Source organism: Ahaetulla prasina, chromosome 3, assembly GCF_028640845.1.
Source record: "Ahaetulla prasina isolate Xishuangbanna chromosome 3, ASM2864084v1, whole genome shotgun sequence".
In the NCBI taxonomy this organism is placed as follows: domain Eukaryota; kingdom Metazoa; phylum Chordata; class Lepidosauria; order Squamata; family Colubridae; genus Ahaetulla; species Ahaetulla prasina.
In genome coordinates, this window is record NC_080541.1 from 223,251,300 (window position 1) to 223,278,795 (window position 27,496).

Here is a 27,496-nt window from a genome sequence, read left to right on the forward strand (position 1 = left end):
CAACAATCTGGGTCCTCATTTTACCTACCTTATAAAGGATGGAAGGCTGAGTCAACCTTGGGCCGGGCTTGAACCTGCAGTAATTGCAGGCTTTGTGTTCTTAATAACAGGCTTTTACCAGCCTGAGCTATCCGGCCCCTGGATAGCTTTTGTGTGAGTGTCCTCGACTTAACAACCATAATTGAGCCTAACGTTTCTTTGACGAAGCGAAACATTTGCTCCCCCCCAACATTTTACCAACTTTCTTGCCACTGCCATTAAATGCATCACTGCAGTTGTTAGCAACACGGCCGTTCAGTCAATCGGCTTCTCCCCACCCGCCCCATCCCCGCCATTGACTTTGCTCATCGGAAAGTCACAAAAGGGGATCACATGACACCCCCGCCCAGGGCACTGCAACCGTCATAAATATAAGTCAGCAGCCAAGCAAGGGCCTCTGTGGCTCAGACTGGTAAGACACTCTGTTATTAACACAGCTGCCTGCAATTACTGCAGGTTCTAGTCCCACCAGGCCCAAGGTTGACTCAGCCTTCCATCTTTATAAGGTAGGTAAAATGAGGACCCAGATTGTTGGGGGCAATAAAAGTTGACTTTGTATATAAATATACAAATAGGATGAAGACTATTGCTAATGTAGTGTAAGCTGCCCTGAGTCTTTGGAGAAGGGCGGGATATAAATGCAAATAAAAACAAAAAAAAGCATCTGAATTTTGATCACGTAGCCATGGGGATGCTGCAAACAGTCCCAAGTGTGAAAAACGGCCCTAGGTCACTTCTTTCAATGCTATTGTGACTTTGAATCAGGGGTGAAATGCTCCCGGTTTGGACCAGATCACCCGATCCGGTAGCGATGGCGGCTGTTGGTTCGGAGAACCGGTAGCAAAAATCACTGCCTCCCCCCCATGTCCAACTGAGCCGCGCGATCATCAGAGGTTTTTTTTTTTTTACTTTTAAAAGCATTTTTTCGTCGGCTGAAAAAATGCTTTTAAAAGTAAAAAAAAAAAGCTTCTGATGATCACGCGGCTCAGCTGGGATCATTAGAGCCTTTTAGAAGCATTTTTTCTACAACCTCTTCAGCCGAAGAGGTTGTAGAAAAAATGCTTTTAAAAGTAACCAAAAAAATGGCCACGCCCACACAGTCACATTACCCCTCCCCACCAAGCCACGCCCACAGAACTGGTAGTAACAAATTTTACATTTCACCACTGCTTTGAATGGTCGCTAAGTGAACTGTTTTTAAGTCGAGGACCAACTGGCTGCCAGAAATGGACAGGTAAGGCCAGTCTTGGGAATATATTGGTGTGTGGTGTCACCTTCTAGATCAGAATTTCTCAAGCTTGTGAACTTTTAAGAGGTTTGGACTGCAACTCTCCAAATTCTGGCTGGAGGATTCGGGGAGTTCACATCTCTTAAAGTGCAAAAACAAAGGCCACGGTCATTATGTGAACATGGTGATCATTAAGTTAACTCAGGGGTCTGCAAACTTGGCTCTTTTAAGACTTGTGGACTTCTACAATTGAAGAATGGACACTTAAAGTATCGAACTTAGCAGAAATGGCTAAAATTTCTGCGTATTTGAAAGACTATACACAAGAGAAATATGTATCGGAATGGAGAATGTGGATTGATTATATTCAAAATAAGTATCAGACTAAAAAGTATCAAATAGCTTATGTGTGAATCTAGGAATTGCATTATATTAATGTATTAGATTAAATGGGAAAGGGGAGTTAAGGGTGCAAAGGGAGAGGAGAGACTATGGGTTATGGTTTTTGTTGTATTCTAGTTTATGATTGTTAGACTTTATACCCTGTATTTTGTTCTGGGAAGTCTCGGGGAAGGTGGAGGAAGGAAGGAGGGGTGGGGGTGGAGGGAGGAATAATTGTTAAAAAAAAAATTTGTTTTTGTTTTTGTAAAACTCTTTTAATAATAATAATAAAAAAAAGACCTGTGGACTTCAACTCCCAGAGCAAAGCTGGCTGAGGAACTCTGGGAGTTGAAGTCCACAAGTCTTAAAAGAGCCAAGTTTGCAGACCCCTGAGTTAACCCATTTTAGCCAATGGGTTGCTTTTGGAAGTAACAGCTGAAAAATCATGGTGACCACGAGAGGTGCAGCAAATGTGGGCAAAAATGGGATCATGTGACCCAAGTTGGAACTTCAAAACTGGGTCATAAGTAGCTTATGGGGAGATCTGACATAACTTCAAACGATCGGTAAGCGACCGGTCGTACGTCGAGGGCTACCTATAGCTATCTACTGAATGGTTCCCAAGGACCAGTTATTATTATCAGTGTAATAGATGTCATTCAAATGCATACATCAAATGTTCGCTACAGGATGGTGCCGTTAAAAAAAGGGGGAATGTATAGAAGAGAATATTTGGGTTGAACTGTGGTCTCTGAGCTTGATTGTTTTCTTGAAGACGTTTCACTGCCCAACTAGTTAATATTATCAGTGCACTGATAATGTTATCTCGTTTGGTAATGAAACATCTACAAAAAACCCCACCAAACTCAGAGAGCACCAAGGACTCCACAGTCGTTCCCCTCCTCCTCCCTTCTGGTCCTAATGATGTTATCTAATTGAGTAATGAAAATAAATTGCTACCAACCTGCCTTCCATTGAAGACCTGTATACTGCACGAATCAAGAAGAGGGCTGTGAAAATATTTACAGATCCCTCACATCTTGGACATAAACTGTTTCAACTCCTACCCTCAAAACGACGCTATAGAGCATTGAACATCAGAACAACTAGACACAAGAACAGTTTTTCCCCGAAGGCCATCACTCTGCTAAACAAATAATTCCATCAACACTGTCAAACTATTTACTGAATCTGCACTACTATTAATCGTCTCATTGTTTTCATCACCCATCTCTTTCCATTTATGACTGTATGACTATAACTTGTTGCTGCTATCATTAAGGGTTAAATTGCAACCTATGACCATCGTTTGTGTTGTAAATGTTGTACCTTTGATGAAGGTATTTTTTTCTTTCTTTTTCTTTTTCTTTTCTTTTATGTACACTGAGAGCATATGCACTAAAACAAATTCCTTGTGTGTCCAATCACACTTGGCCAATAAATTCTAAATTCTAATTCTGAAGTATCTGCAAGAAAACATCCAAGTCAGAGAGCACCAAGGACCTCACAGTTCCTTCCTTCCTTCCTTCCTTCCTTCCTTCCTTCCTTCCTTCCTTCCTCCCTCCCTCCCTCCCTCCCTCCCTCCCTCCCTCCCTCCTCCCCCACTGCTTTCTAGCATTGATGATGTTACCTAGATTGGTAATGAAACCGTCTGCAAGAAAACCAAGCTCAGAGAGTACCAAGGACCTCAAAAAAGAGAATGTTTTTGGGGGGGCACTACCACACTGGAGGTGGCAATTAGATTGACCTCAGACCTCACCTTCCCCCTCACCTTCCATCCCCGCCCATCTTTCATTCTCACATCACTCTATTTTCATTGTTTCCTTGGTCGTTGTTTGTTCTATTGTTCCACTACTTTGCTACTGTTAACGTTCAGCCTTCTTTTCATTTCTTCCCTTTTTTATTGTCCTAAGCTAAACCACCTAGAGTAGCCCCAGAAATAAATAGAAAAATAAATTCAACAAATAAAATACATCCGAGGGAATAAAAGTGGAGCTACCCCTTTACGTGGAGAAACCATCAGGAATCTCAAAGACAATTGTCAAAAAACATACCACGGCTTTGTCTGAGTTTCATTATCCTATGTTTCATTCTTATCTCCATCAGCATTTAAGTTTTATTCCATTAGAAAAAAGAAAACGGAGGAGCCCATCATGGCTATTTCCTCTCTCCCCCTCCAGATATAATTTGGAAACCCTTGTTCTGTTTTAAATCACATGCGAATGTGGCACAATTCACCTATAATATCCCTGCTAACGGGATGCTGACTACATTCGTAACAGCCTCTCTGTTTATGTGATAGTAAGGAAGCAACTGAAACCTCGAGAGAAAGAAGGAAGGAGAGGCGGAAAGGCGAAGGAGGCAATTCGAATCGGCGTTCACAGCGCAACCATTACATATTTTACGTCGCTAATTTAACTTCCATTGCATTTTTATTATAAAAAATAATCCAGCATCTCATCGGCGCCAAGAACCACTGAGGGAGTCTGGAGGAGGGTTTGGCAGAGAGTTTCAAAAGGTTTTATCATGGCTGTTTCACGGAACAGATAGCAAGTAGACCTTCCATTAAATACCGGCAGTCCTCGACGTACGACCAAATTCGAGCCCAACTTTTTTATTGTTAAAGCGAGAAAAATTGTTGAGAGAGCTTTCGCCCCGTTTTATGACCTTTCTTGCCACCGTGGTTAAGTGGATCACTTCTGTTGTTAAGTTAGTAACACGGTTCTTAAGTGAACCTGGCTTCCCAGTCGACTTTGCTCGTCAGAAGTTTGCAAAAGGGGATCACCGCGAGTGTGGGACATTGCAACCGCAGGGGTGAAATGTAAAATTTGTTACTACCGGTTCTGTGGGTGTGGCTTGGTAGGGGCGGGTAATGTGACTGGGTGGGTGCAGCCAACTTTTTTTTTTACTTTTAAAAGCATTTTTTTCTACAACCTCTTCGGCTGAAGAGGTTGTAAAAATGCTTTTAAAAGCCTCTGATGATCAGGCAACTCAGCTGGGATCGCCAGAGGAGCCTTTTAAAAGCTTTTAAAAAAAATAATCTCTTTGGCCAAAGAGGTTGTAGAAAAAATGCTTTTAAAGGGCTCTGACGATCCCAGCTGAGCCGCGCGATCATCAGAAGCTTCTTTTTTTTTTACTTTTAAAAGCATTTTTTCGGCGGAAGACAAAATACTTTTAAAAGTAAAAAAAAACAACCTTTGATGATCGGGCAGCTCAGCTGGGCATGCGGGGGGGGGGGGCAAGGTTTTTTGCTACCAGGGATTTCTCTGAACCACCTGCGCCGTTGTTACCGGATTGGGGGATCCAGTTCGAACTGGGAGCATTTCACCCCTGTGCGACAGTCATAGATATGAGACAACTGCCAAGTGGCAGGATTTTGATCACGTGACGATGGGGATGCTGTAACAGTCGTAAGTGTGAAAACTGGTCATGTCACTTTTTCTAGTAACTGAACGACCCGCTAAACAAAAGGTTATAAGTCAAGGACAACCTATAATCCAGGAAAAAAAATATAGCTGATGTCAAAATTGTTCTTCAAATAGAGATGTGGAATTATGTGCAGCAGGGAACTCATTAGGATTGTGATCCTCCCAAGAGTTCTTTAAACCCTCCCTCTGCTTGTGATCCAGCTCCGATGCTATTGGGGACCATAGCAGTTTGTGTTAACAACAACCACTACCGTGCCATAAATTTGAGCCAGAAGAGTTTGTTAACATGGGGAAAGGCTTTAAGAGTTGTAACCCTAATCTTACGTAGCTTCTTCTCCAGAAACACTACACTACTTACCAGAGCTTATAAAACATTTGCTAGACCAATTCTTGAATACAGCTCGCCTGTCTGGAACCCATACCACATTTCAGACATCAATACAATTGAACGTGTCCAGAAATATTTTACAAGAAGAGTTCTCCACTCCTCTGAATACAACAAAATACCTTATGCCACCAGACTTGGGTTTAGAAAACTTAGAATTCCGCCGCCTTCGACAGGACCTGTGTTTAACTCATAGAATCATCTATTGCAATGTCCTTCCTGTTAAAGACTACTTCAGCTTCAATCACAACAATACAAGAGCAAACAATAGATTTAAACTTAATGTTAACCGCTTCAATCTTGATTGCAAAAAATATGACTTCTGTAACAGAGTTGTTTATGCTTGGAACACACTACCTGACTCTGTGATCTCTTCTCAAAATCCCCAAAGCTTTAACCAAAAGCTGTCTATTATTGACCTCACCCCATTCCTAAGAGGTCCGTAAGGGGCATGCATAAGAGCACAAACATGCCTACCGTTCCTGTCCTATTGTTTCCTTTCATTATGTCCAATTAATATAGTTATTACATACTTATGCATATATATATATATATATATATATATATATATATATATATATATATATATATATATATATATATATATATATATATATATATATATATATATGTTTCTGAGGTTTTCACGGGTGTTTGTATGTAGGTCTTTGGTTTATAGCTTGGGTTTCAAAGTGTTCCATGTAGAGATTGGCAATGACAGGTGAGAGGGGCTTGTATGCAGGGTCTTGGAGTAGGTTGGTTAATTTGGTTTGGTAGTCAGATGTCCCTAAACACCCCTAAACACAGACCCCACCACCTACCTAGAAAAAACCACTAGATCCAAAATAAAAGCCTCCCCCATCAGCGAAGAAATCCAACAAAGAATCATTCCCAGAGAGAAATCATCCAGATGCCCTAAGCTCTATGGCCTCCCCAAGATACACAAAGAAGGAACCCCACTCAGACCCATAGTCAGCTCCATAGGCTCACCTCTACAAAACCTAGCCAAATTTCTCGCCAAACAACTACAGCCCTATGCAGAATCCATCACCTCACACGTAAAAAACTCATTCCAGTTCATAGAGATCATAAAGAAACAAAACTTACAGCCCAGCGACCTACTCGTGAGCTTTGATGTCATATCCTCTTCACCCAAGTGCCAATCAAAGAAGCCTTGACAGCTATCCAAAACAAATATATATATATATATATATAGGTCCTATATATATATAGGTCTTTGGTTTATAGCTTGGGTTTCAAAGTGTTCCATGTAGAGATTGGCAATGACAGGTGAGAGGGGCTTGTATGCAGGGTCTTGGAGTAGGTTGGTTAATTTGGTTTGGTAGTCAGATGTCCCTAAACACCCCTAAACACAGACCCCACCACCTACCTAGAAAAAACCACTAGATCCAAAATAAAAGCCTCCCCCATCAGCGAAGAAATCCAACAAAGAATCATTCCCAGAGAAATCATCCAGATGCCCTAAGCTCTATGGCCTCCCAAGATACACAAAGAAGGAACCCCACTCAGACCCATAGTCAGCTCCATAGGCTCACCTCTACAAAACCTAGCCAAATTCCACCGCCTTCGACAGGACCTGTGTTTAACTCATAGAATCATCTATTGCAATGTCCTTCCTGTTAAAGACTACTTCAGCTTCAATCACAACAATACAAGAGCAAACAATAGATTTAAACTTAATGTTAACCGCTTCAATCTTGATTGCAGAAAATATGACTTCTGTAACAGAGTTGTTAATGCTTGGAATGCACTACCTGACTCTGTGATCTCTTCTCAAAATCCCCAAAGCTTTAACCAAAAGCTGTCTACTATTGACTTCACCCCATTCCTAAGAGGACTATAAGGGGCGTGCATAAGAGCATAAACGTGCCTACCGTTCCTGTCCTATTGTTTCCTTTCATTATATCCAATTAATATAGTTATTACATACTTATGCTTATATATATATGGAAACAGCGCAATCACATACATTGTTCCCAGAAGTATGAAGCTGAAGCCTGATGATGACGAATGGGATTTTGTCGAAACGTCGCCAAGACACTTCAAATTTTACGCGGGAGAAAACTTAAATAACCAAAGACCTACATACAAACACCCGCGAAAACTTCAGAAAACATATATATATATATATATTTGTTTTCTGAGGTTTTCACGGGTGTTTGTATGTAGGTCTTTGGTTGTTCGGGTTTTCCCGCAGAATTGAGTGTCTTGGCGATGTTTGACGAAATTATTCGTCATCTTCAGGCTTCAGCTTCGTGCTTCTGGGAGCAAGGTGTGATTGCAAAAGGAAGAAACAGCTGCAATCACACATTGCTCCCAGAAGTATGAAGCTGAAGCCTGAAGATGACGAATGAGACTTCGTCGAAACATCGCCAAGACACTTCAATTTTACGTGAGAGAAAACACGAATAACCAAAGCCCTACATATATAAGCATATATATATATGCTTATATATTATATAGTTACTTTCATGCTTATGCTTATATATACTGTTGTGACAAAATAAATAAATAAAAATAAATACAATAAATAAAGAAAAAGAGAGAAACCGAGCACCTGGGCTGCTGGCATTTATAATTTAAGAAAGAATCCTACAAAAGCTGCAGGATTCTGGGTGTGCTATATAGCAAGGCTTGAAATAATGAAGGACGGTGAAACCATTCCAAATCTGATGTAAATGCCGTCTGTGACAATTTTGATGATGGTTCGGAGGTAATTAATTGACCCTTGCAGTTGAACCATGGCAGCATGGACAATTTCCTAGACTGTGGTCTAATTTTTAAGCCCTCTCCCTGCAGGAATTCTTGGGAATGTAATTTCATTTCATTTCTTTTCTTTTTCTTCCTTTCCTTTCCTTTCCTTTCCTTTCCTTTCCTTTCCTTTCCTTTCCTTTCCTTTCCTTTCCTTTCCTTTCCTTTCCTTTCCTTTCCTTTTCCGTTCCTTCCTTCCTTCCTTCCTTCTCTTCCTTCCTTCCTTCCTTCCTCTTTCTTTTCTTCCTTCCTTCCTTCCTTTCTCTTCCTTCCTTTCCTTTCTTCCTTTCCTTTCTTTTCTTCCTTCCTTCCTTCCTTCCTCCTCTTCCTTTTCTTTCTTTTCTTGTAAACTGCTGTAGGGAAAAGAGGCAGGAAAGGCAGAGAAGCATAGATGGAGGGTGAAATTTTTCATCTAAAAGAAAAAATGCTTTTAAAAGACTCTGGAGATCCCAGCTGAGTTGCCTGATCGTCAAAGGCTTTTTTTTTCTTTTAAAGGCAAAAAAAAAAAAAAAAAGCTTTTAAAAGAAAAAAAAGCCTCTGACGATCAGGCAACTCAGCTGGGATCGTCAGAGGAGCATTTTAAAAGCATTTTTTTACAACCTCTTCGACTGAAGAGGTTGTAGAAGAAATGCTTTTAAAAGTAAATAAATAAAAAAAGTTGGCCATGCCCACCCACTCACATTACCCCCCCCAAGCCATGCCCACAGAACCGGTAGTAACAAATTCTACATTTCACCCCTGCTCAATTGTATGGTGTTAACCCCTGAAATGGGTTAACGGTTGTGGCTTTCAGATTTAAAGGTCCAAAACAGGAAATGTATTTTCAAATAAGCGCGCACATATTCACTTGCGTGACGTTTGCATCCTTTGCATTTTATTATCTATGACATTTTGAGTCACTTGGCCCCAGCAACCTCCGAAGAGAACAACCTTTGTGGAGGATCCTATCGCTTATAACACTTCAGTTTCAAGTGATCCTGCTGAAAATGACACTCTCAATTCAAGGAGAATTCAATTGAAGGAGAATCTACGTGTCCGGGGGTCGGATTCAGAAATTTTACCAACCGGTTCTCTGCCTGGTTGCTGGATGGGCTTGGCCAGAGTGGGCCTACTTGGCTGGGACATTTTTGCCCTCCCCAGACTCCGTAGGCTTTCCTTGAGCCTCTGGGAGGGGCGAAATCAGCCTCCCCCAGGCTCTGGAGGCCCTCCGGAGGCTGGAAACGGTTCTGTTTCCGGTAGAACCGGAACTTCCGGTAGGCCCATTTTTTGCCCTCCCAAAGCCTGGGAGGGGCAGAGCAGGGTGGGCAGGGCCAGCCAGTCCTTGCTAATGTTCAAAGTACCAGATTAAAATTAACACCCGGTTCGCCCGAATCGGTCCGAACCAACTGAATCCCACTCCTTTACATGTCCCAGGATAATGTTGCAGGATCCAATCTGGGTCGGTTACTGGGACCAGAGGTTTTGTATTCTGAGCTTTCGGACTCATGCTGGAGCCTATTTTCAGAGAACTTCTCTCCACCCTAGAGAGGAAGAAAAAACCTCTGGTCCTGTAGACCGACCCAGATTGGATCTCTCAATTCAACACCGTTTCAATTCATTTCCTCATCTACTAATCCTAATATATATTGTCTTCTGCTTGAAGACAAATTAATTGACATACTCCTCTTCTTGGATTATTTGATTTTTTTTTCATCCTGCCTTTATTGTTTATAAATAACTCACCTTTCTCCTTCTATTTCCCCACAACAACAACCCTGTGAGGCGATGTTTTTTTTTTGCATTTATATCCCGCCCTTCTCTGAAGACTCAGGGCGGCTTACACTATGTCAAGCAATAGTCTTCATCCTTTTGTAAATTATATACAAAGTCAACTTATTGCCCCCAACAATCTGGGTCCTCATTTTACCTACCTTATAAAGGATGGAAGGCTTGGGCCTGGTGGGACTTGAACCTGCAGTAATTGCAAGCAGCTGCTGTTAATAACAGACTGTCTTACCAGTCTGAGCCACCAGAGGCTGGGTTGGGCTGAGAGAGGGACTGGCCCAACGTCACTCAGATGGTTTTCATGCCTAAGGCAGGACTAGAAATCAGTGTCTCCTAGTGATTGGACCAAGGTCATCTAACCTGCTTTCATGACTAAGGTAGAACTAGAACTCACCATCTCCTGGTGATTGACCCAAAGTTACCAGCTCACATTCATGCCTAAGGCAGGACTAGAACTCACAGTCTCCTGGCAGTTGACCCAAAGTCACCCAGCTTGCTTTCATACCTAAGTGGAACTAGAACTCACCATCTCCTGGGAATTGACCCAAAGTTACCAGCCCACATTCATGCCTAAGACAGGACTAGAACTCACAGTCTCCTGGTAATTGACCCAAAGTTCGGCTTTCATGTCTTGGTGGGGCTAGAATTCAGAGTTTCCCAGTTTCTAGTCTGATGCTTAACTAGACCAAATAGCCAGCTCAATGACATTATGCACAACTTTTTCCTGCCATTCAAGAAAAAAATTTGCGGATTTTAAATTGACCGCTTTTAATAAACACTCCTTACCCTGCTAATTGTGACCTGGCTCATTGGATAAAAACTTTCTGCTCCCTGGCTCTAAGGAGATGGAGCAGATGGCTTCAAATGTCAGCTGATTCCTGCAAAGACCTTTGGACCAGTGGTGGGATTCAAATTATTTTACTACCGGTTCTGTGGGCGTGGCATGGCTTGGTGTGCGTGGCAGGGGAAAGATACTGTAAAATCTCCATTCCCACCCCACTCCAGGGGAAGGATACTGCAAAATCCCTATTTCCTCCCAATCAGCTGCGACTCGGGAGGCAGAGAATAGATGGGGGTGGGGCAAGTCAGAGGTGGTATTTAGCGGTTCTCTGAACTACTGAAAAATTCCTTTACTGCTTCTCCAGAACTAGTCAGAACTTGCTGAATAGCACCTTTGCTTTGGATCACTTACAGAAATCTTGTTTTCCACACAGGCTTAAGGGTGCATCATTTCTGCAACCCTGCTATGCTTTTTTAAATGCGTCGGGGTCAGGGTTCCAAGTAACACCCCAACAAAAGAAATTTTATTAGAGATGTCATATTGGCACATCTGGGAAAATCTGAATCTGAAGGTTCCAGGTTTTCCCCACCCAAAGAAAAGTTGAAGGCACCGTCCCAACTGGAGATGCCTCCCAGTCACACCACTCTAGGTGCAGGGCAAGTTGGCCTTGACTTCTTGAGAAAGGAATGTTATTATGACTATACTGTATATCACCCATGCTCTGTACAATCCTTCCACCCAGTTTTCCACCATAGTAAATGTGGCAGGTCTGAAGGCCTAATACAAAAGATGGCTTCCAGGCCTGACAATCGGTCTTCAAGTGGTGGAAGGAAATTCTAGATTAATGATGTAGGATATGAGTAAATTAAAAAAAAATAGTATGTAGGGATATAGACGGTGTTGACAGGGGGGCAGAGGTCGACTCCGCGGCGCCTCACTTGTGGGGTGCCGCAGGGGTTGATCCTCTCGCCCCTTTTGTTCAACATCTATATGAAGCCGCTGGGTGAGATCATCAGTGGCTTCGGTGTGAGGTACCAGCTGTACGCTGATGACACCCAGCTGTACTTTTCCACACCGGGCCACCCCAACGAAGCTATCGAAGTGTTGTCCCGGTGCTTGGAGGCCGTACGGGTCTGGATGGGGAGAAACAGGCTCAAGCTCAATCCCTCCAAGACAGAGTGGCTGTGGATGCCGGCATCCCGGTACAGTCAGCTGAGTCCTCGGCTGACTGTTGGGGGCGAGTCATTGGCCCCGATGGAAGGGGTGCGCAACTTGGGCGTCCTCCTGGATGAACGGCTGTCTTTTGAAGATCATTTGACGGCCGTCTCCAGGAGAGCTTTTTACCAGGTCCGCCTGGTGCGCCAGTTGCGCCCCTTTCTAGACCGGGATGCCCTATGCACGGTCACTCACGCCCTCGTGACGTCTCGCCTGGATTACTGCAATGCTCTCTACATGGGGCTCCCCTTGAAGGGCATCCGGAGGCTGCAGTTAGTTCAGAATGCGGCTGCGCGGGTTATAGAGGGAGCCCCTCGCGGCTCCCGTATGACACCAATCCTGCGCAGACTGCGCTGGCTACCTGTGGCCTTCCGGGTGCGCTTCAAGGTTCTGATAACCACCTTCAAAGCGCTCCATGGCATAGGACCGGGTTATTTACGGGACCGCCTACTGCTACCGAATACCTCTCACCGACCCGTGCGCTCTCACAGAGAGGGACTCCTCAGGGTGCCGTCAGCTAGGCAGTGTCGTCTGGCGACGCCCAGGGAAAGGGCCTTCTCTGTGGGGGCTCCCACCCTCTGGAACAATATATATAAGCATCACACAAAAAGATTATATAGTATATAAACATATATATGAGGAAGTATAAGGAGGTATAAGCATATATATATATATATGAAGAAAAAAAGAAAAACAATAGGACAGGAATGGTAGGCACGTTTGTGCTCTTATGCACGCCTCTTACAGACCTCTTAGGAATGGGGTGAGGTCAATAGTAGAAAGTTTTTGGTTAAAACTTTTGGGATTATGAGAAGAGACCACAGAGTCAGGTAAAGTGTTCCAAGCACTGATGATTCTGTTACAGAAGTTATATTTTCTGCAATCTAGATTAAAGCGGTTAACATTAAGTTTAAATCTATTGGTTGCTCTTGTATTATTGCAATTAAAGCTGAAGTAGTCTTTAACAGGAAGGACATTATAATAGATGATTCTATGAGTTAAACTTAGGTCTTGTCGAAGGCGACGGAGTTCCAAGTTTTCTAAGCCTAGGATTTCAAGTCTAGTGGGATAAGGTATTTTGTTGTTTTCAGAGGAATGGAGAACTTTTCTTGTAAAATATTTCTGGACACGTTCAATTGTATTGATGTCAGAGATGTGGTGAGGGATGTAATTAGAGATGTAATTAGAAAAAGAGATGATGTTGTGTCTGAAGGCGTCACTGATTAGTGGGGATCGATCACTGGGTCTGATGTAAGAGGAGCATGGAGGGGCGTTGGTATAGGGAACTATAAAATGTGATGCTTTTGAAATTTCAGGCGTGGCTTCCTGGCTCCAACTCTTCTGTTGAGATCTGCTGGGATACCACCCTATTTTGCAAAATTGTTTTTATTATTTTCTTTTAATAAAGTCTCTTTGTTTTCATCGACCCATGCTGGTTGGTTGAATTCATTTCCAACGACAAAAGCAAGGTCAGAGAAGGAATCAGGAAGAGACCATCCAATGGTCACACTTACAAACGGGCTGATTTCTAATTATTGATCTGAAGTAGCTTTTGATCTGGGAACACAAAATGCAAATCCATCGTACAGATAATCCTCAATTTACAACCATTTCTTTAGTGGCCATTCGAAGTTACAACAGGACCGAAGAAAATGACTTATGACCATTTTTCAGACTTATGACGGTTGTAAATTGACCGCTTTTAATAAACACTCCTTACCCTGCTAATTGTGACCTGGCTCATTGGATAAAAACTTTCTGCTCCCTGGCTCTAAGGAGATGGAGCAGATGGCTTCAAATGTCAGCTGATTCCTGCAAAGACCTTTGGACCAGTGGTGGGATTCAAATTATTTTACTACCGGTTCTGTGGGCGTGGCATGGCTTGGTGTGCGTGGCAGGGGAAAGATACTGTAAAATCTCCATTCCCACCCCACTCCAGGGGAAGGATACTGCAAAATCCCTATTTCCTCCCAATCAGCTGCGACTCGGGAGGCAGAGAATAGATGGGGGTGGGGCAAGTCAGAGGTGGTATTTAGCGGTTCTCTGAACTACTGAAAAATTCCGTTACTGCTTCTCCAGAACTAGTCAGAACTTGCTGAATAGCACCTTTGCTTTGGATCACTTACAGAAATCTTGTTTTCCACACAGGCTTAAGGGTGCATCATTTCTGCAACCCTGCTATGCTTTTTTAAATGCGTCGGGGTCAGGGTTCCAAGTAACACCCCAACAAAAGAAATTTTATTAGAGATGTCATATTGGCACATCTGGGAAAATCTGAATCTGAAGGTTCCAGGTTTTCCCCACCCAAAGAAAAGTTGAAGGCACCGTCCCAACTGGAGATGCCTCCCAGTCACACCACTCTAGGTGCAGGGCAAGTTGGCCTTGACTTCTTGAGAAAGGAATGTTATTATGACTATACTGTATATCACCCATGCTCTGTACAATCCTTCCACCCAGTTTTCCACCATAGTAAATGTGGCAGGTCTGAAGGCCTAATACAAAAGATGGCTTCCAGGCCTGACAATCGGTCTTCAAGTGGTGGAAGGAAATTCTAGATTAATGATGTAGGATATGAGTAAATTAAAAAAAAATAGTATGTAGGGATATAGACGGTGTTGACAGGGGGGCAGAGGTCGACTCCGCGGCGCCTCACTTGTGGGGTGCCGAGGTTGATCCTCTCGCCTTTGTTCAACATCTATATGAAGCCGCTGGGTGAGATCATCAATGGCTTCGTGAGGTACCAGCTGTACGCTGATGACACCCAGCTGTACTTTTCACACCGGGCCACCCCAACGAAGCTATCAAGTGTTGTCCCGGTGCTTGAGGCCGTACGGGTCTGGATGGGGAGAAACAGGCTCAAGCTCAATCCCTCCAAGACAGAGTGGCTGTGGATGCCGGCATCCCGGTACAGTCAGCTGAGTCCTCGGCTGACTGTTGGGGGCGAGTCATTGGCCCCGATGGAAGGGGGGCGCAACTTGGGCGGTCTCCTGGGTGGACGGCTGTCTTTTGAAGATCATTTGACGGCCGTCTCCAGGAGAGCTTTTTACCAGGTCCGCCTGGTGCGCCAGTTGCGCCCCTTTCTAGACCGGGATGCCCTATGCACGGTCACTCACGCCCTCGTGACGTCTCGCCTGGATTACTGCAATGCTCTCTACATGGGGCTCCCCTTGAAGGGCATCCGGAGGCTGCAGTTAGTTCAGAATGCGGCTGCGCGGGTTATAGAGGGAGCCCCTCGCGGCTCCCGTATGACACCAATCCTGCGCAGACTGCGCTGGCTACCTGTGGCCTTCCGGGTGCGCTTCAAGGTTCTGATAACCACCTTCAAAGCGCTCCATGGCATAGGACCGGGTTATTTACGGGACCGCCTACTGCTACCGAATACCTCTCACCGACCCGTGCGCTCTCACAGAGAGGGACTCCTCAGGGTGCCGTCAGCTAGGCAGTGTCGTCTGGCAACGCCCAGGGGAAGGGCCTTCTCTGTGGGGGCTCCCACCCTCTGGAACAATATATATAAGCATCACACAAAAAGATTATATAGTATATAAACATATATATGAGGAAATATAAGGAGGTATAAGCATATATATATATATATGAAGAAAAAAAGAAAAACAATAGGACAGGAATGGTAGGCACGTTTGTGCTCTTATGCACGCCTCTTACAGACCTCTTAGGAATGGGGTGAGGTCAATAGTAGAAAGTTTTTGGTTAAAACTTTTGGGATTATGAGAAGAGACCACAGAGTCAGGTAAAGTGTTCCAAGCACTGACGATTCTGTTACAGAAGTTATATTTTCTGCAATCTAGATTAAAGCGGTTAACATTAAGTTTAAATCTATTGATTGCTCTTGTATTATTGCAATTAATAGTGTCTGGCTAGGAAGGTATTTGCTAGCAGATGGCAGATGTTAATGGAGCTGCTCAAAATGGGAGAGACAGCCGAGGCCTTCATTAATGTTTGAAAAGATAATAGGAGCCATAAATACGGTGGTGTTATTAACAGGAATTTTGCAGTCAGCTAAAATCTGACCCTTTCATCTTCATGCAGCAGCAGAAGGTAAGTACCTCTAATCTGATTCTGGGAAGTTTAGCTTTTTTTTTTTTAAATCAAATTCAAGAGATGAAAGCTGTTTGAATGATTTTGCAACAATCACCCTGGAGACTGTGAGTTCTAGTACTCATGAAGCCATTTGTGTGACTTTGGGCTAATCACCAGGAGATGGTGAATTCTAGTCCCACTTTAGAGATGAAAGCTGTTTGAATGATTTTGCAACAATCACCCTGGAGACTGTGAGTTCTAGTGCTGCCTTAGCATGGAAGCCACTTGTGTGACTTTGCGACAATCACCAGGAGATTGTGAGTTCTAGTTCTGCCTTGGCATGGAAGCCACTTGTGTAACTTTGCGACAATCACCAGGTGATTGTGAGTTCTAGTACTCATGAAGCCATTTGTGTGATTTTGGGACAATTGCCAGGAGATTGTGAGTTCTAGTTCTGCCTTGGCAGCCACTTGTGTGACTTTGCGACAATCACCAGGAGATTGTGAGTTCTAGTTCTGCCTTGGCATGGAAGCCACTTGTATGACTTTGTGATAATCACCAGGAGATTGTGAGTTCTAGTCCTCCTTTAGCATGAAAGCCACTTGTGTGACTTTGCGACAATCACCAGGAGATTGTGAGTTCTAGTTCTGCCTTGGCATGGAAGCCACTTGTATGACTTTGTGATAATCACCAGGAGATTGTGAGTTCTAGTCCTCCTTTAGCATGAAAGCCACTTGTGTGACTTTGGGACAATCATCAGGAGATTGTGAGTTCTAGTTCTGCCTTGGCATGGAAGCCACTTGTGTGACTTTGCGACAATCACCAAGAGATTGTGAGTTCTAGTCCTGCCTTGGCATGGAAGCCACTTGTGTGACTTTGCGACAATCACCAGGAGATTGTGAGTTCTAGTTCTGCCTTGGCATGGAAGCCACTTGTGTGACTTTGCGACAATCACCAGGTGATTGTGAGTTCTAGTACTCATGAAGCCATTTGTGTGATTTTGGGACAATTGCCAGGAGATTGTGAGTTCTAGTACTCCCTTGGCATGGTCATGTGATCAACTCAGTGGTGGGTTTAATTTTTTTTTACTACCGGTTCTGTGGGCGTGGCTTGGTGGGTGTGGCATGGTGGGCAAGGCAGGGGAAGGATACTGTAAAATCTCCATTCCCACTCCACTCCAGGGGAAAAATACTCTAAAATCCCCATTCCCTCGTAATCAGCTGGGAGGCTGCTCGGGAGGCAGAGAATACATGGGAGCAGGGCCAGTCATAATTTTTACTACTGGTTCTTCGAACTACTCCAAATTTCCGCTACTGGTTCTCCAGAACTGGTCAGAACCTGCTGAAACCCACCTCTGGAGTCAACTCATATTTATGACAGTTGCAGTATCCCGGGATCATGTGATCACCTTTTGTAACCTTCTGGCAAGGAAAGTCAATGGGGAAAGCCAGATTCACTTAACAACCGTCTGACTAACGTAACAGTGATTCACTTAACATCTGTGGCAAGAAAGGTTGCAAAATGGGGCAAAATTCAGCTAACAAATTTCTCACTTAGCAACAAAAATTCTGGGCTCAATTGTGGTCGTAAGTTGAGGACTACCTATAAATAGCTAACTCACTCTGGCTACGATGGATGTGACTAAAGAAAGAGGAGTTTCTACTATTCTAAATAATTTATCAGCTGGGCCCCAAGTTGGAGGAAATGTTCTTTACACCCTCCTTGCTCCTAGGAAAGTATTAATTTTTCATTTTTCCCCCGAAAATGAACATCTCATTTTCATCCTAACACTGAAAAGGAACCATTCTTCCCTTTGATATTCTCACATGTGCTTTGATCTGATAATTTCCGTTTCCACACCTCAGAAGGGAGGCAAGCGATGGTGAAAATTAAAAAGAAAATGAAACAAGAAAAAAAAAAAAGACAGCCGTTTGCTTTGAGGGGAGCAGCTTTTGCAATTAATAGTGTCTGGCTAGGAAGGTATTTGCTAGCAGATGGCAGATGTTAATGGAGCTGCTCAAAATGGGAGAGACAGCCGAGGCCTTCATTAATGTTTGAAAAAGATAATAGGAGCCATAAATACGGTGGTGTTATTAACAGGAATTTTGCAGTCAGCTAAAATCTGACCCTTTCATCTTCATGCAGCAGCAGAGAAGGTAAGTACCTCTAATCTGATTCTGGGAAGTTTAGCTTTTTTTTTTTTTAAAAAAAAATCAGATTCAAGAGATGAAAGGCGTCTTTTGCTAACTTTTCCGAATACATTGCTATTTGTCTATTGCGTCAAGAAAAAAAAAAGACAGCCGTTTGCTTTGAGGGGAGCAGCTTTTGCAATTAATAGTGTCTGGCTAGGAAGGTATTTGCTAGCAGATGGCAGATGTTAATGGACCTGTTCAAAATGGGAGAGACAGCCGAGGCCTTCATTAATGTTTGAAAAAGATAATAGGAGCCATAAATACGGTGGTGTTATTAACAGGAATTTTGCAGTCAGCTAAAATCTGACCCTTTCATCTTCATGCAGCAGCAGAGAAGGTAAGTACCTCTAATCTGATTCTGGGAAGTTTAGCTTTTTTTTTTTTTAAAAAAAAATCAGATTCAAGAGATGAAAGGCGTCTTTTGCTAACTTTTCCGAATACATTGCTATTTGTCTATTGCGTCAAGAAAAAAAAAAGATGTTGAGACTTTGGAAAAAACGCAGAGAAGAGCAACTAAGATGATTTAGAATAGAATAGAATAGAATAGAATAGAATAGAATAGAATAACAGGGTTGGAAGGGACCTTGGAGGTCTTCTAGTCCAACCCCCTGCTTTGGCAGGAGACCCTACACCACTTCAGACAAATGGTTATCCAACATCTTCTTAAAAACTTCCAGTGTTGGAGCATACACAACTTCTGGAGGCAAGTTGTTCCACTTATTGATTGTTCTAACTGTCAGGAAATTTCTCCTTTGTTCTAGATTGCTTGTCTCCTTCATTAGTTTCCACCCATTGCTTCTTGTCCTGCCCTCAGGTGCTTTGGAGAATAGCTTGACTCCCTCTTCTTTGGGGCAGCCCCTCAAATACAGGAATTCTGCTATCATTTTATTTTATTTATTTATTAATCATATTTATATACCGCCCTATCTCCCGAAGGACTCATGTCTTCCCTAGTCCTTCTTTGATTAAAGGCCTGGAGACTAAAACATATAAGAAGAACGATTGCAGGAATTGGGTTTGGCTAGTCTAGAAAAAAGAAAGACTAGGGGGGACATGATAGCAGACTTCCAGTATTTGAGGGGCTGCCCCAAAGAAAAGGGGCGGGGTTCAATTTATTTTCCAAAGCACCAGAGGGCAGGACAAGAAACAATGGATGGAAACTAATCAAGGAGAGAAGCAACCTGGAACTAAGGAGAAACTTCCTAACAGTGAAGACAGTTAACCACTGGAACAGAAGTTGCCTTCAGAAGTTGTGGGAGCTTCATCATTGAAGATCCTGAAGAAGAGATCGGACAGCCACTTGTCTGAAACAGTATAGGGTCTCCTGCTTTTTTTTATTATTATTATTATTATTATTATTATTATTATTATTATTATTATTATTATTATTATTATTATTATTATTATTATTATTATTTATTCGATTTTTATACCGCCCTTCTCCCGAAGGACTCAGGGCGGTGTACAGCCAAAAGTAAAAACAGACAATACAATATACAATTTAAAATACAAATTAAAAAACTTATTTTATAATTGGTCTAAAAAACTTTAAAATATATAAAATTAAAACCACATTAAAATTAATATTAAAAAATTTAAAATCGATAAAATTTAAACCAGCCCCGCGCGAATGAAAAGATGTGTCTTCAGTTCGCGGCGAAAGGTCCGAAGGTCAGGTATTTGGCGTAAACCCGGGGGAAGCTCGTTCCAGAGTGTGGGAGCCCCCACAGAGAAGGACCTTCCCCTGGGGGCCGCCAGCCGACATTGCTTGGCGGACGGCACCCTGAGAAGTCCCTCTCTGTGAGAGCGTACGGGTCGGTGGGAGGCATGCGGTAACAGCAGGCGGTCCCGTAAGTACCCAGGTCCCAAGCCATGGAGCGCTTTAAAGGTAGTGACCAAAACCTTAAAGTGCACTCGAAAGGCCACAGGTAGCCAGTGCAGTCTACGCAGGAGCGGTGTTACGTGGGAGCTACGCGTAGCTCCCTCTATCACCCGCGCAGCTGCATTTTGGACTAACTGTAGCCTCCGAGTGCCCCTCAAGGGGAGCCCCATGTAGAGAGCATTACAATAATCCAAGCGAGAGGTAACGAGCGCATGAGTGACTGTGCACAAGGCATCCCGATCAAGGAAGGGGCGCAACTGCCGAACCAGGCGAATCTGGTGGAAGGCCCTCCTGGAGACGGCCGTCAAATGATCTTCAAACGACAGCCATTCATCCAGGAGGACACCTAAGTTGCGCACCCTATCCTTTGGGGTCAATAACTCGCCTCCAACAGTCAGCTGCGACTGCAGCTGACTGAATCGGGGTGCCGGCATCCACAGCCACTCCGTCTTGGAGGGATTAAGCTTGAGCCTGTTTCTCCCCATCCAGGGGAGCAGGGGGCTGGACTAGAAGACCTCCAAGGTCCCTTCCAGCTCTATTCTGAATGGAATTGAAAGAGAAACTAAAAATGACTTCAGAATTGAAACGGAATTATTTTCGAGGAATGCATATGTAATGTGTATATTAATCACATCCTGTCCAGCCCTTTAGGCCCAAGATAGGAAGTTGAAAAAGTGCAGAGGGGAGGCGGGGGGGGGGGGGAGATTATTATTACTTTTATTGCATTAGAAAGTTCCTTAGCATCACTTTTTTTGTTTTTACTTGAATTGGACTGGTCCGCTCCAAGACCTGTTTTGTACTGTTCATGCCAATAAGAGGAGAATATTTGTAGTTCAGGGTTGAACTGTGGGGTCCTCGGTGCTCTCTGAGCTTGATTGTTTTCTTGCAGGCGTTTCATGACCCAACTAGGTAACATCATCAGTGCGAGCAAGAAAATAAGCAAGGCCAGAGAGCACCAAGGACTCTATTCTCCGTGGTGATGCAGATGAGTGGGGAAACAGCTATAAGTACCTGGCTCAGTAGTAGCAACTGTGAGAGGGATCTAGGAGTTATAGTGGACAATCACTTAAATAGGAGCCAGTAGTGTGTGCAGTTGCCCCAAAAGCCAACACGATCTTGGGCTGCATTAACAGAAGAATACTGTATGTGCTTTAAAAAAATCGTGTGGCTTTTAAACCTTTGTTAGCTGCCCAGAGTCTGATTAGTGAGATGGGTGGGTAAATAAATCAGTTTTAAATGCATGCATAAATAAGTGGGGTGGGATGGAGCAGGGGTCTCCAACCTTGGCAACTTGAAGCCTGGAGGACTTCAACTCCCAGAATTCCCCAGCCAGAATTCTGGGAGTTGAAGTCCTCCAGGCTTCAAGTTGCCAAGGTTGGAGACCCCTGGGATGGAGGAAAAAAATCAAGGTGGCGGCCATGACTATAAGTCAGGCAATGAATTGTATGGTTGTAGCCACTGCCTTAACTTTTTTGACTTCCTTCAAAAGAGGGTTTATGAGCTCCCCAAACACACTAATTCCCCACTTCTCTTTCTGCCATGGGTCTCATTTCTGTATACGCATTTGCAACTTACCTCCTATGTGATGCGTAATTTCCTGTTATATGACCGGACCCATCACAGCCAGGAGTTGGGCACCTGAGAGGAGGAAGGAGAAAAAGGAGGAGGAGGAGACGGAGGTTGGGAAGGAGGGTTGGGAGGAAGGAAGGAAAGAGAGGGGAGGGATAGAGAAGGAAGAAAGGAAGGGGGAGAGAAGAAAAAGAAGAGGAGGAGGAGAGGGAGGGGGGGAGGGAGAGAAGGAATAGAGAAGGGAAGGCAAGTAGGGAGGGAAGAGAGAAGGAAGGAAGGGGAAAGAAGGGAAGAAAAAGGAGAAGGAGAAGAGGGAGAAGGAGAAGAGGGAGAAGAAATAATTATCATCATTATCTCAGGAGTGAGATAGGAAACTGTTTTTTCTTTTCTTTTTTTTTACAGTAGATAGGTAAATTTCAACGAAGGAAATTGTAGATCGATGTAAACATGATTGTTAATCTGCTTCCCTATAGTTTACACCTCAGAGTCCATAACTTCAGAGTCAATTGTTTTCATCAAAGAAGTTTGAGGATTGTGTGGTTTCTCTTCTCTCTCTCTCTCTTTCTCTTATTGCTGTTATTTGTCACGGAAGACATATTGTCTTCTAGGATTCTCGGAACACAGAAAAGCAAAAGAAAACCGTTAAACCTGAGGGGATGCATGAACCTATCGAATTTATTACTATTGAATGGAGATCGGAAGTCTGATGAAGATGGGAAGAAAAATCTGTGCTGGAACGAAGATTCAAACAATTTCCTCACATTCAGAGACGCTTAGTTTTGAAAGAGAGGGGCCAAAACAACAGATTCGACCCTGCTCTCTTCAGGAATTCAAACAGGTAGTCCTCATTTAGCGACTGCCTTGTACAGGAACCACTCAGTTACACCAATCACTTTATGACCAATCCTCACTCCTACCATCTTTGCAGGTCTGTAAAGCAAAGGAAAGCTGAAGTCAGAACGGAAGCGCAGCTGTAGTTTCATTTAGTGACCGCTTTGCTTAATGACTGCGTTGCCAATCCCAGCAGTCACTAAACAAGGACCATATTATTTCCAATCATTGGTGGACCGGTTTGTGCTTGAAGACATCCAAGAAAGAAAGCCCACCAATTCCTTTGGTTATAAATTCTACTATTGAGTGGAATTTTATTACTGAGTTCTCTTTTATCATAACCTACAGATAGTCCTCGACTTACAACTGCAATGAGGTTGCCCATTACAGTTGTTAGTTCAGTCATAAAGTGGATCACCCTTGTGACCAACCTGAATTTACGATTTTTTGGCACAAAATCGGAAGTAAATGTTTTAACAAAAACGCTGTAAACTGTAGTCATGCTACAAATGGCCATAAATGTGGGCCGGTTGCCAAGCAACCCACATGCAGTCATGTGACCTTGGTGGGGAGGGCTGTTGGAGCCCTATAACTGGGGAGGCCCATCATAACTTCAAATGGTCACTAAGTAACCCGACGTAAGGCGAGGACTATCTGTACAACAATGGCATGAGTACAGGCAGTCCTTGACTTACAACAGTGTGCTTAGTGGCCGTTCGAAGTTACAACGGCACTGAAAAAAGTGACTTGTGAACATTGTTCACACTTATGGCCATTGCAGCATCTCCATGCTCATGTGATTTACATCCAGATGCTTGACAACTGACTCACATTTATGACAGCTGCAGTGATCCAGGGGCCATGTGATCCCCTTTTTGTCAGTTTTGGAAGGCAATTTTCTTTTTGCTTCTTAACTGCCACATATTTTAGCTGGGGAAGTTGGGAGGGGGTTGTTGTTGGAGCGGTAGAAAGTTAGCCATAACACCATTCCGTATTCAAGGACTTTATCCTGCGTCTGATGGAGACTGCCTGAAGATTGTATCCAACTGAGTGGGAAGAGTTGATTGGACAATGTGATGAACTTGTGGGTGTGAGGCAGGGCTGTGAACTGTCAACTGGGTGTGGAAAACCTGGAAGCTTTCAGTTTCGGGTTTTCCCAGCTGTGCCAACATGACATCTCTAATAAATTGGAACTTTGAGGAACCTCAAGCCTCAGAGCTTTATTTCGTTGGGGGTGTTCCTTGGAACACTTTTGTGACCTTCTGACAAGCCAAGTCAAGGGGCAAACCAAATTCACTGAACAACCCTATTACTAATTTAAACAACCGCAGCGATTCAGTTAACAACAATGGCAAGAAAAGTTGTAAAATGGGGCAAAAGTCACTTAACCAATTTCTCACTTAGCAACATACATTTTGCACTCAGTTGTAGTCGTACATCGAAGACTACCTCTACTGGGAAAAGTTCCTGGTTCTGAAATTGTTAGGATGTTATAAGCCACCCAAAGTCACTTTGTAGCAAAATGGGCCGCCAAATAAATTTAATAATTAATAAAAAATAAACAAAATAAATCATTCTTCATGGATAATGCACAGGGGCTTTTAAGTAGAACAAAGGAATGATGTCATGTCGGTTATGAAGATTTTTGAGGATTTCAGAGCTCCAAAAGTTTCTTTTTTGTTTACTGGCTATACTTGTGGATAAGTCAAGAATTTTAGCTTTCAGAAATTGGGTTTGGCTTATCTGCGAACCAGAACTTTGATTTTTAAAAGAATTTTAGCTTTCAAAAATTGGGTTTGGCTTGTCTGCGAACCAGAATTCTGATTTTTAAAAGCCGGTCGCAACCTTAAAATTGTGCAGTTTTATAAAAGATGATGCAACAGTTTGTAGTTTCGCTGTTGCTATGGTTAAATTTTTGAGGCTCAGTGGTGCACTTCTCACAATATTTTGCTTGAAATTTGGAGAGTCAGTTTATCTGCAGATAGGCTTATATGTGGTATTTTTTACTGACAAGTAAAATCAATGGTGGAAACCAGATTTGCTTAAAATGACCATGTGATTCATTCATCAACTGCAGTGTTTCGTTTAAAAAACGTGGCAAACAAGTCATAAAATTGGACACAGCTTGCATCACCACAGAAATCCTGCTCCCAATTGTGGTTGTAAATTGAGGACTATCTATAATCAACTATCCACCTCAATTCCCCATTATATGTTATAATTTAAAAAAAAAATTTTTTTTTTGCCAACTATCAGAAAAATGCAGATAAATCTGTGCTTTGAAAGACATGAATGGGCTGGAGATAATTTCCTTTTTTCTGGCATGGGAGAACATGGGGGAAGAGGAATTTTTTGTGACTTCTAAATAGATTAATACAGACTTACGACCACAATTGAGCCCCAACATTTCTGAGACATTCGTTAAGTGAATTTTGCCTCACCTTTCTTCCCACAGTTGTTAAGTGAATCCTTGCAGTTACTAAGTTGGTAATGGGCCAAATTGAATAGGTTTTTTTAATGGGTTTTTTAACTGTATATTGATTGTATATTGTATGTTTTATTGTGTTTTTATCTGGCTGGAAACCGCCCTGAGTCCTTCGGGAGAAGGGCGGTATAGAAATTAAATTATTATTATTATTATTATTATTATTATTATTATTATTATTATTATTATTATTATTATTATTATTATTATTATTATTATTATTATTATTATTATTATTATTATTATTATTATTATTATTATTATGTTAGGAACACCGTTGTTTAAGTGAATCTGGCTTCCCCATTGACTTTGCTGGTCAGAAGGTCGCAAAAGGGGATCACATGACCCTGGGACCCTGCAACCGTCATAAATACGAACCAGTTGCCAAATGTCTGAATTTTGAACCATTGGGATGCTGCAATGCTCGGGAGTATGAAAAATGGCCGTAAGTCACTTTTTTTCAGCGTCGTCGTAACTTTGAATGGTCACTAAATAAGCTGTTGTAAATCAAGGACTACCTGCAGTGCAGACTCCCATTTTTTAAAAAAAGAAATCGCACATGGATGCAAAGGATAATGCATTGTGCTAACCATGTGGAAATACATTCACTTGGAAGTGTAATAAAAAGAGTTACCACTTCACAAGCGCGGCGAAAGCTCATTCAGAATCGAAGAACATAGTGTAAGATTTAAACGGACAGGCGTCCTGGAGGTAATTATATTTTCCACACAACAACTTCACGTTCTCCGTAAGCTCAGGAACTAAATTCCACCTCCTTTGGCATTGCAAATCTTGAAAAAGAATTCTCTTGGAAGGCCTTATAACAATAATTTACAACTTTGCTAGTGTAATTAGCACCTTATTACGACATCTGGCAGCTTCCGGATCAAGATATAGGTAATCCTCGACTTACGACCACAACTGAGCCCCAAATCTCTGAGCCATTTGTTAAGTGAGTTTACGACCTTCCTGGCCACGTTTGTTAAGCGAATCACTGCCGTTGTTAAGGTGGAAAGACAGTTGTTAAGTCAATCTGGCTCCCCTGTGGACTCGGTTGGTCGGAAGGTCGCTAAAGGGGATCGTGCGACCCCCGGGACGTTGCAACCGTCATAAATACGAGCTGTTTGCCAAGTGTCTGAATTTCAATCATGTGACCATGGAGGATGTCGCAATGGTTCACGGGAAACGTTCAAGAAGAGACTGGACTGCCATCTGTCAAAAATGGCGTAGGATCGTCTTGGGTGTGGCGGGGGGTTGGACTAGATGACCTACAAGGTCCCTTCCCACTCTGTTCATCTGTATCTCCATTTGTTGAGCCTGTCAGACTGGATGGTAAGACCCGATCAGTAGTGGGTTTCAATTTCGTTCGCTACCAGTTTGCTCGCAGGCACTCGACTGCTACATTCCTGTGCATGAGCAGAGACCTCTGGGTGGGTGGGCGGAGCCTCCCGCCGTCACCCGATCCAGGCCAAACTGGTAGCAACCCACCACTGGACCCAATTGGTTGTTAAGTGTGAAAAACAGTCATAAGTCACTTTTTTCCCAGTGGCATTTTAACTTCCAACCATCACTAAACAAACTGTTTATAAGTTAATGTATTCCATTCTCTCCACGAAGGAAGATCTTGATTAGGCCAATTCAAAGGATATGCAACTTTTTATATCTCTCAGCTTGACTAACCAATCTTTGGTGCGGGAATGAATAGATTTCGGGGAAAATGTGTGCGATGCATGACACAACGTGAGTTGCTCGAAAGTCCCGTCTGTGCACAACATTCCATTCGTGATGTCCTTCGTGCTCTCTGAGCTTGGTTGTTTTCTTGCAGACTTTTCATGACACAACTAGCTGACCAGGAGATAGAGATATCTGGAAATTGAATTATGCCAATTGGACTTCTTTTCTTGTTGCGTTTTGCAGCACATCCAAGTAGCTGGATAATACGGGTAGCCCTCGACTTATGATCACAATGGAGCTCAACGTTTATGTTGCTAAGCGAGACATTGCGTGAGCTTTGCCCTATTTTTCAACCCTTTCTTGCCACCATTGTTAAGCGAATCAACGCAGTTGTTAAGTTAGTCATGTGGTTGTTGAATGAATCTGGTTTCCCCATTGACTTTGCTTGTCAGAAGGTCGCAAAAGGGGATTACATGACCCCGGGACACTGCAACTGTCATAAATATGAGCCAGTTGTGCCAAGCATCCCAATTTTGATCAATCAATCAATCAGAATAGAGCTGGAAGGGACCTTGGAGGTCTTCTAGTCCAACCCCCTGCTCAAGCAGGAGACCCTATACCATTCCATATGATCCTGTGACCATAGAGATGCTGCGGAGGTTGTAAGGGTGAAAAATGGTTGTAAGTCGCTTTTTTCAACTTCCAACAATTGAGCCTCAAATTTCTGACCCAAGGGAATGGGTGTAAGTCAAGGACCACCGGTGGACTTCTTGGATAAGCAACAAAATGTTTCAAACCAATAAGCAAAGAAGTCCAATTACCCAACGGGGTA

The 27,496-nt window shown here is 43.0% G+C and overlaps 1 protein-coding gene across 1 annotated transcript in view; it reads right to left on the reverse strand.

Annotated features, from left to right (window-relative positions):
* MYT1 (myelin transcription factor 1) overlaps positions 1-27,496 on the reverse strand; it is a 196,453-nt gene that overhangs the window by 29,524 nt on the left and 139,433 nt on the right. Inside the window, exon 18 of the mRNA XM_058176713.1 lies at positions 21,681-21,743. Within this exon, the coding sequence (XP_058032696.1) occupies positions 21,681-21,743 (63 nt within the window). The remainder of the gene's footprint in view (positions 1-21,680; positions 21,744-27,496) is intronic.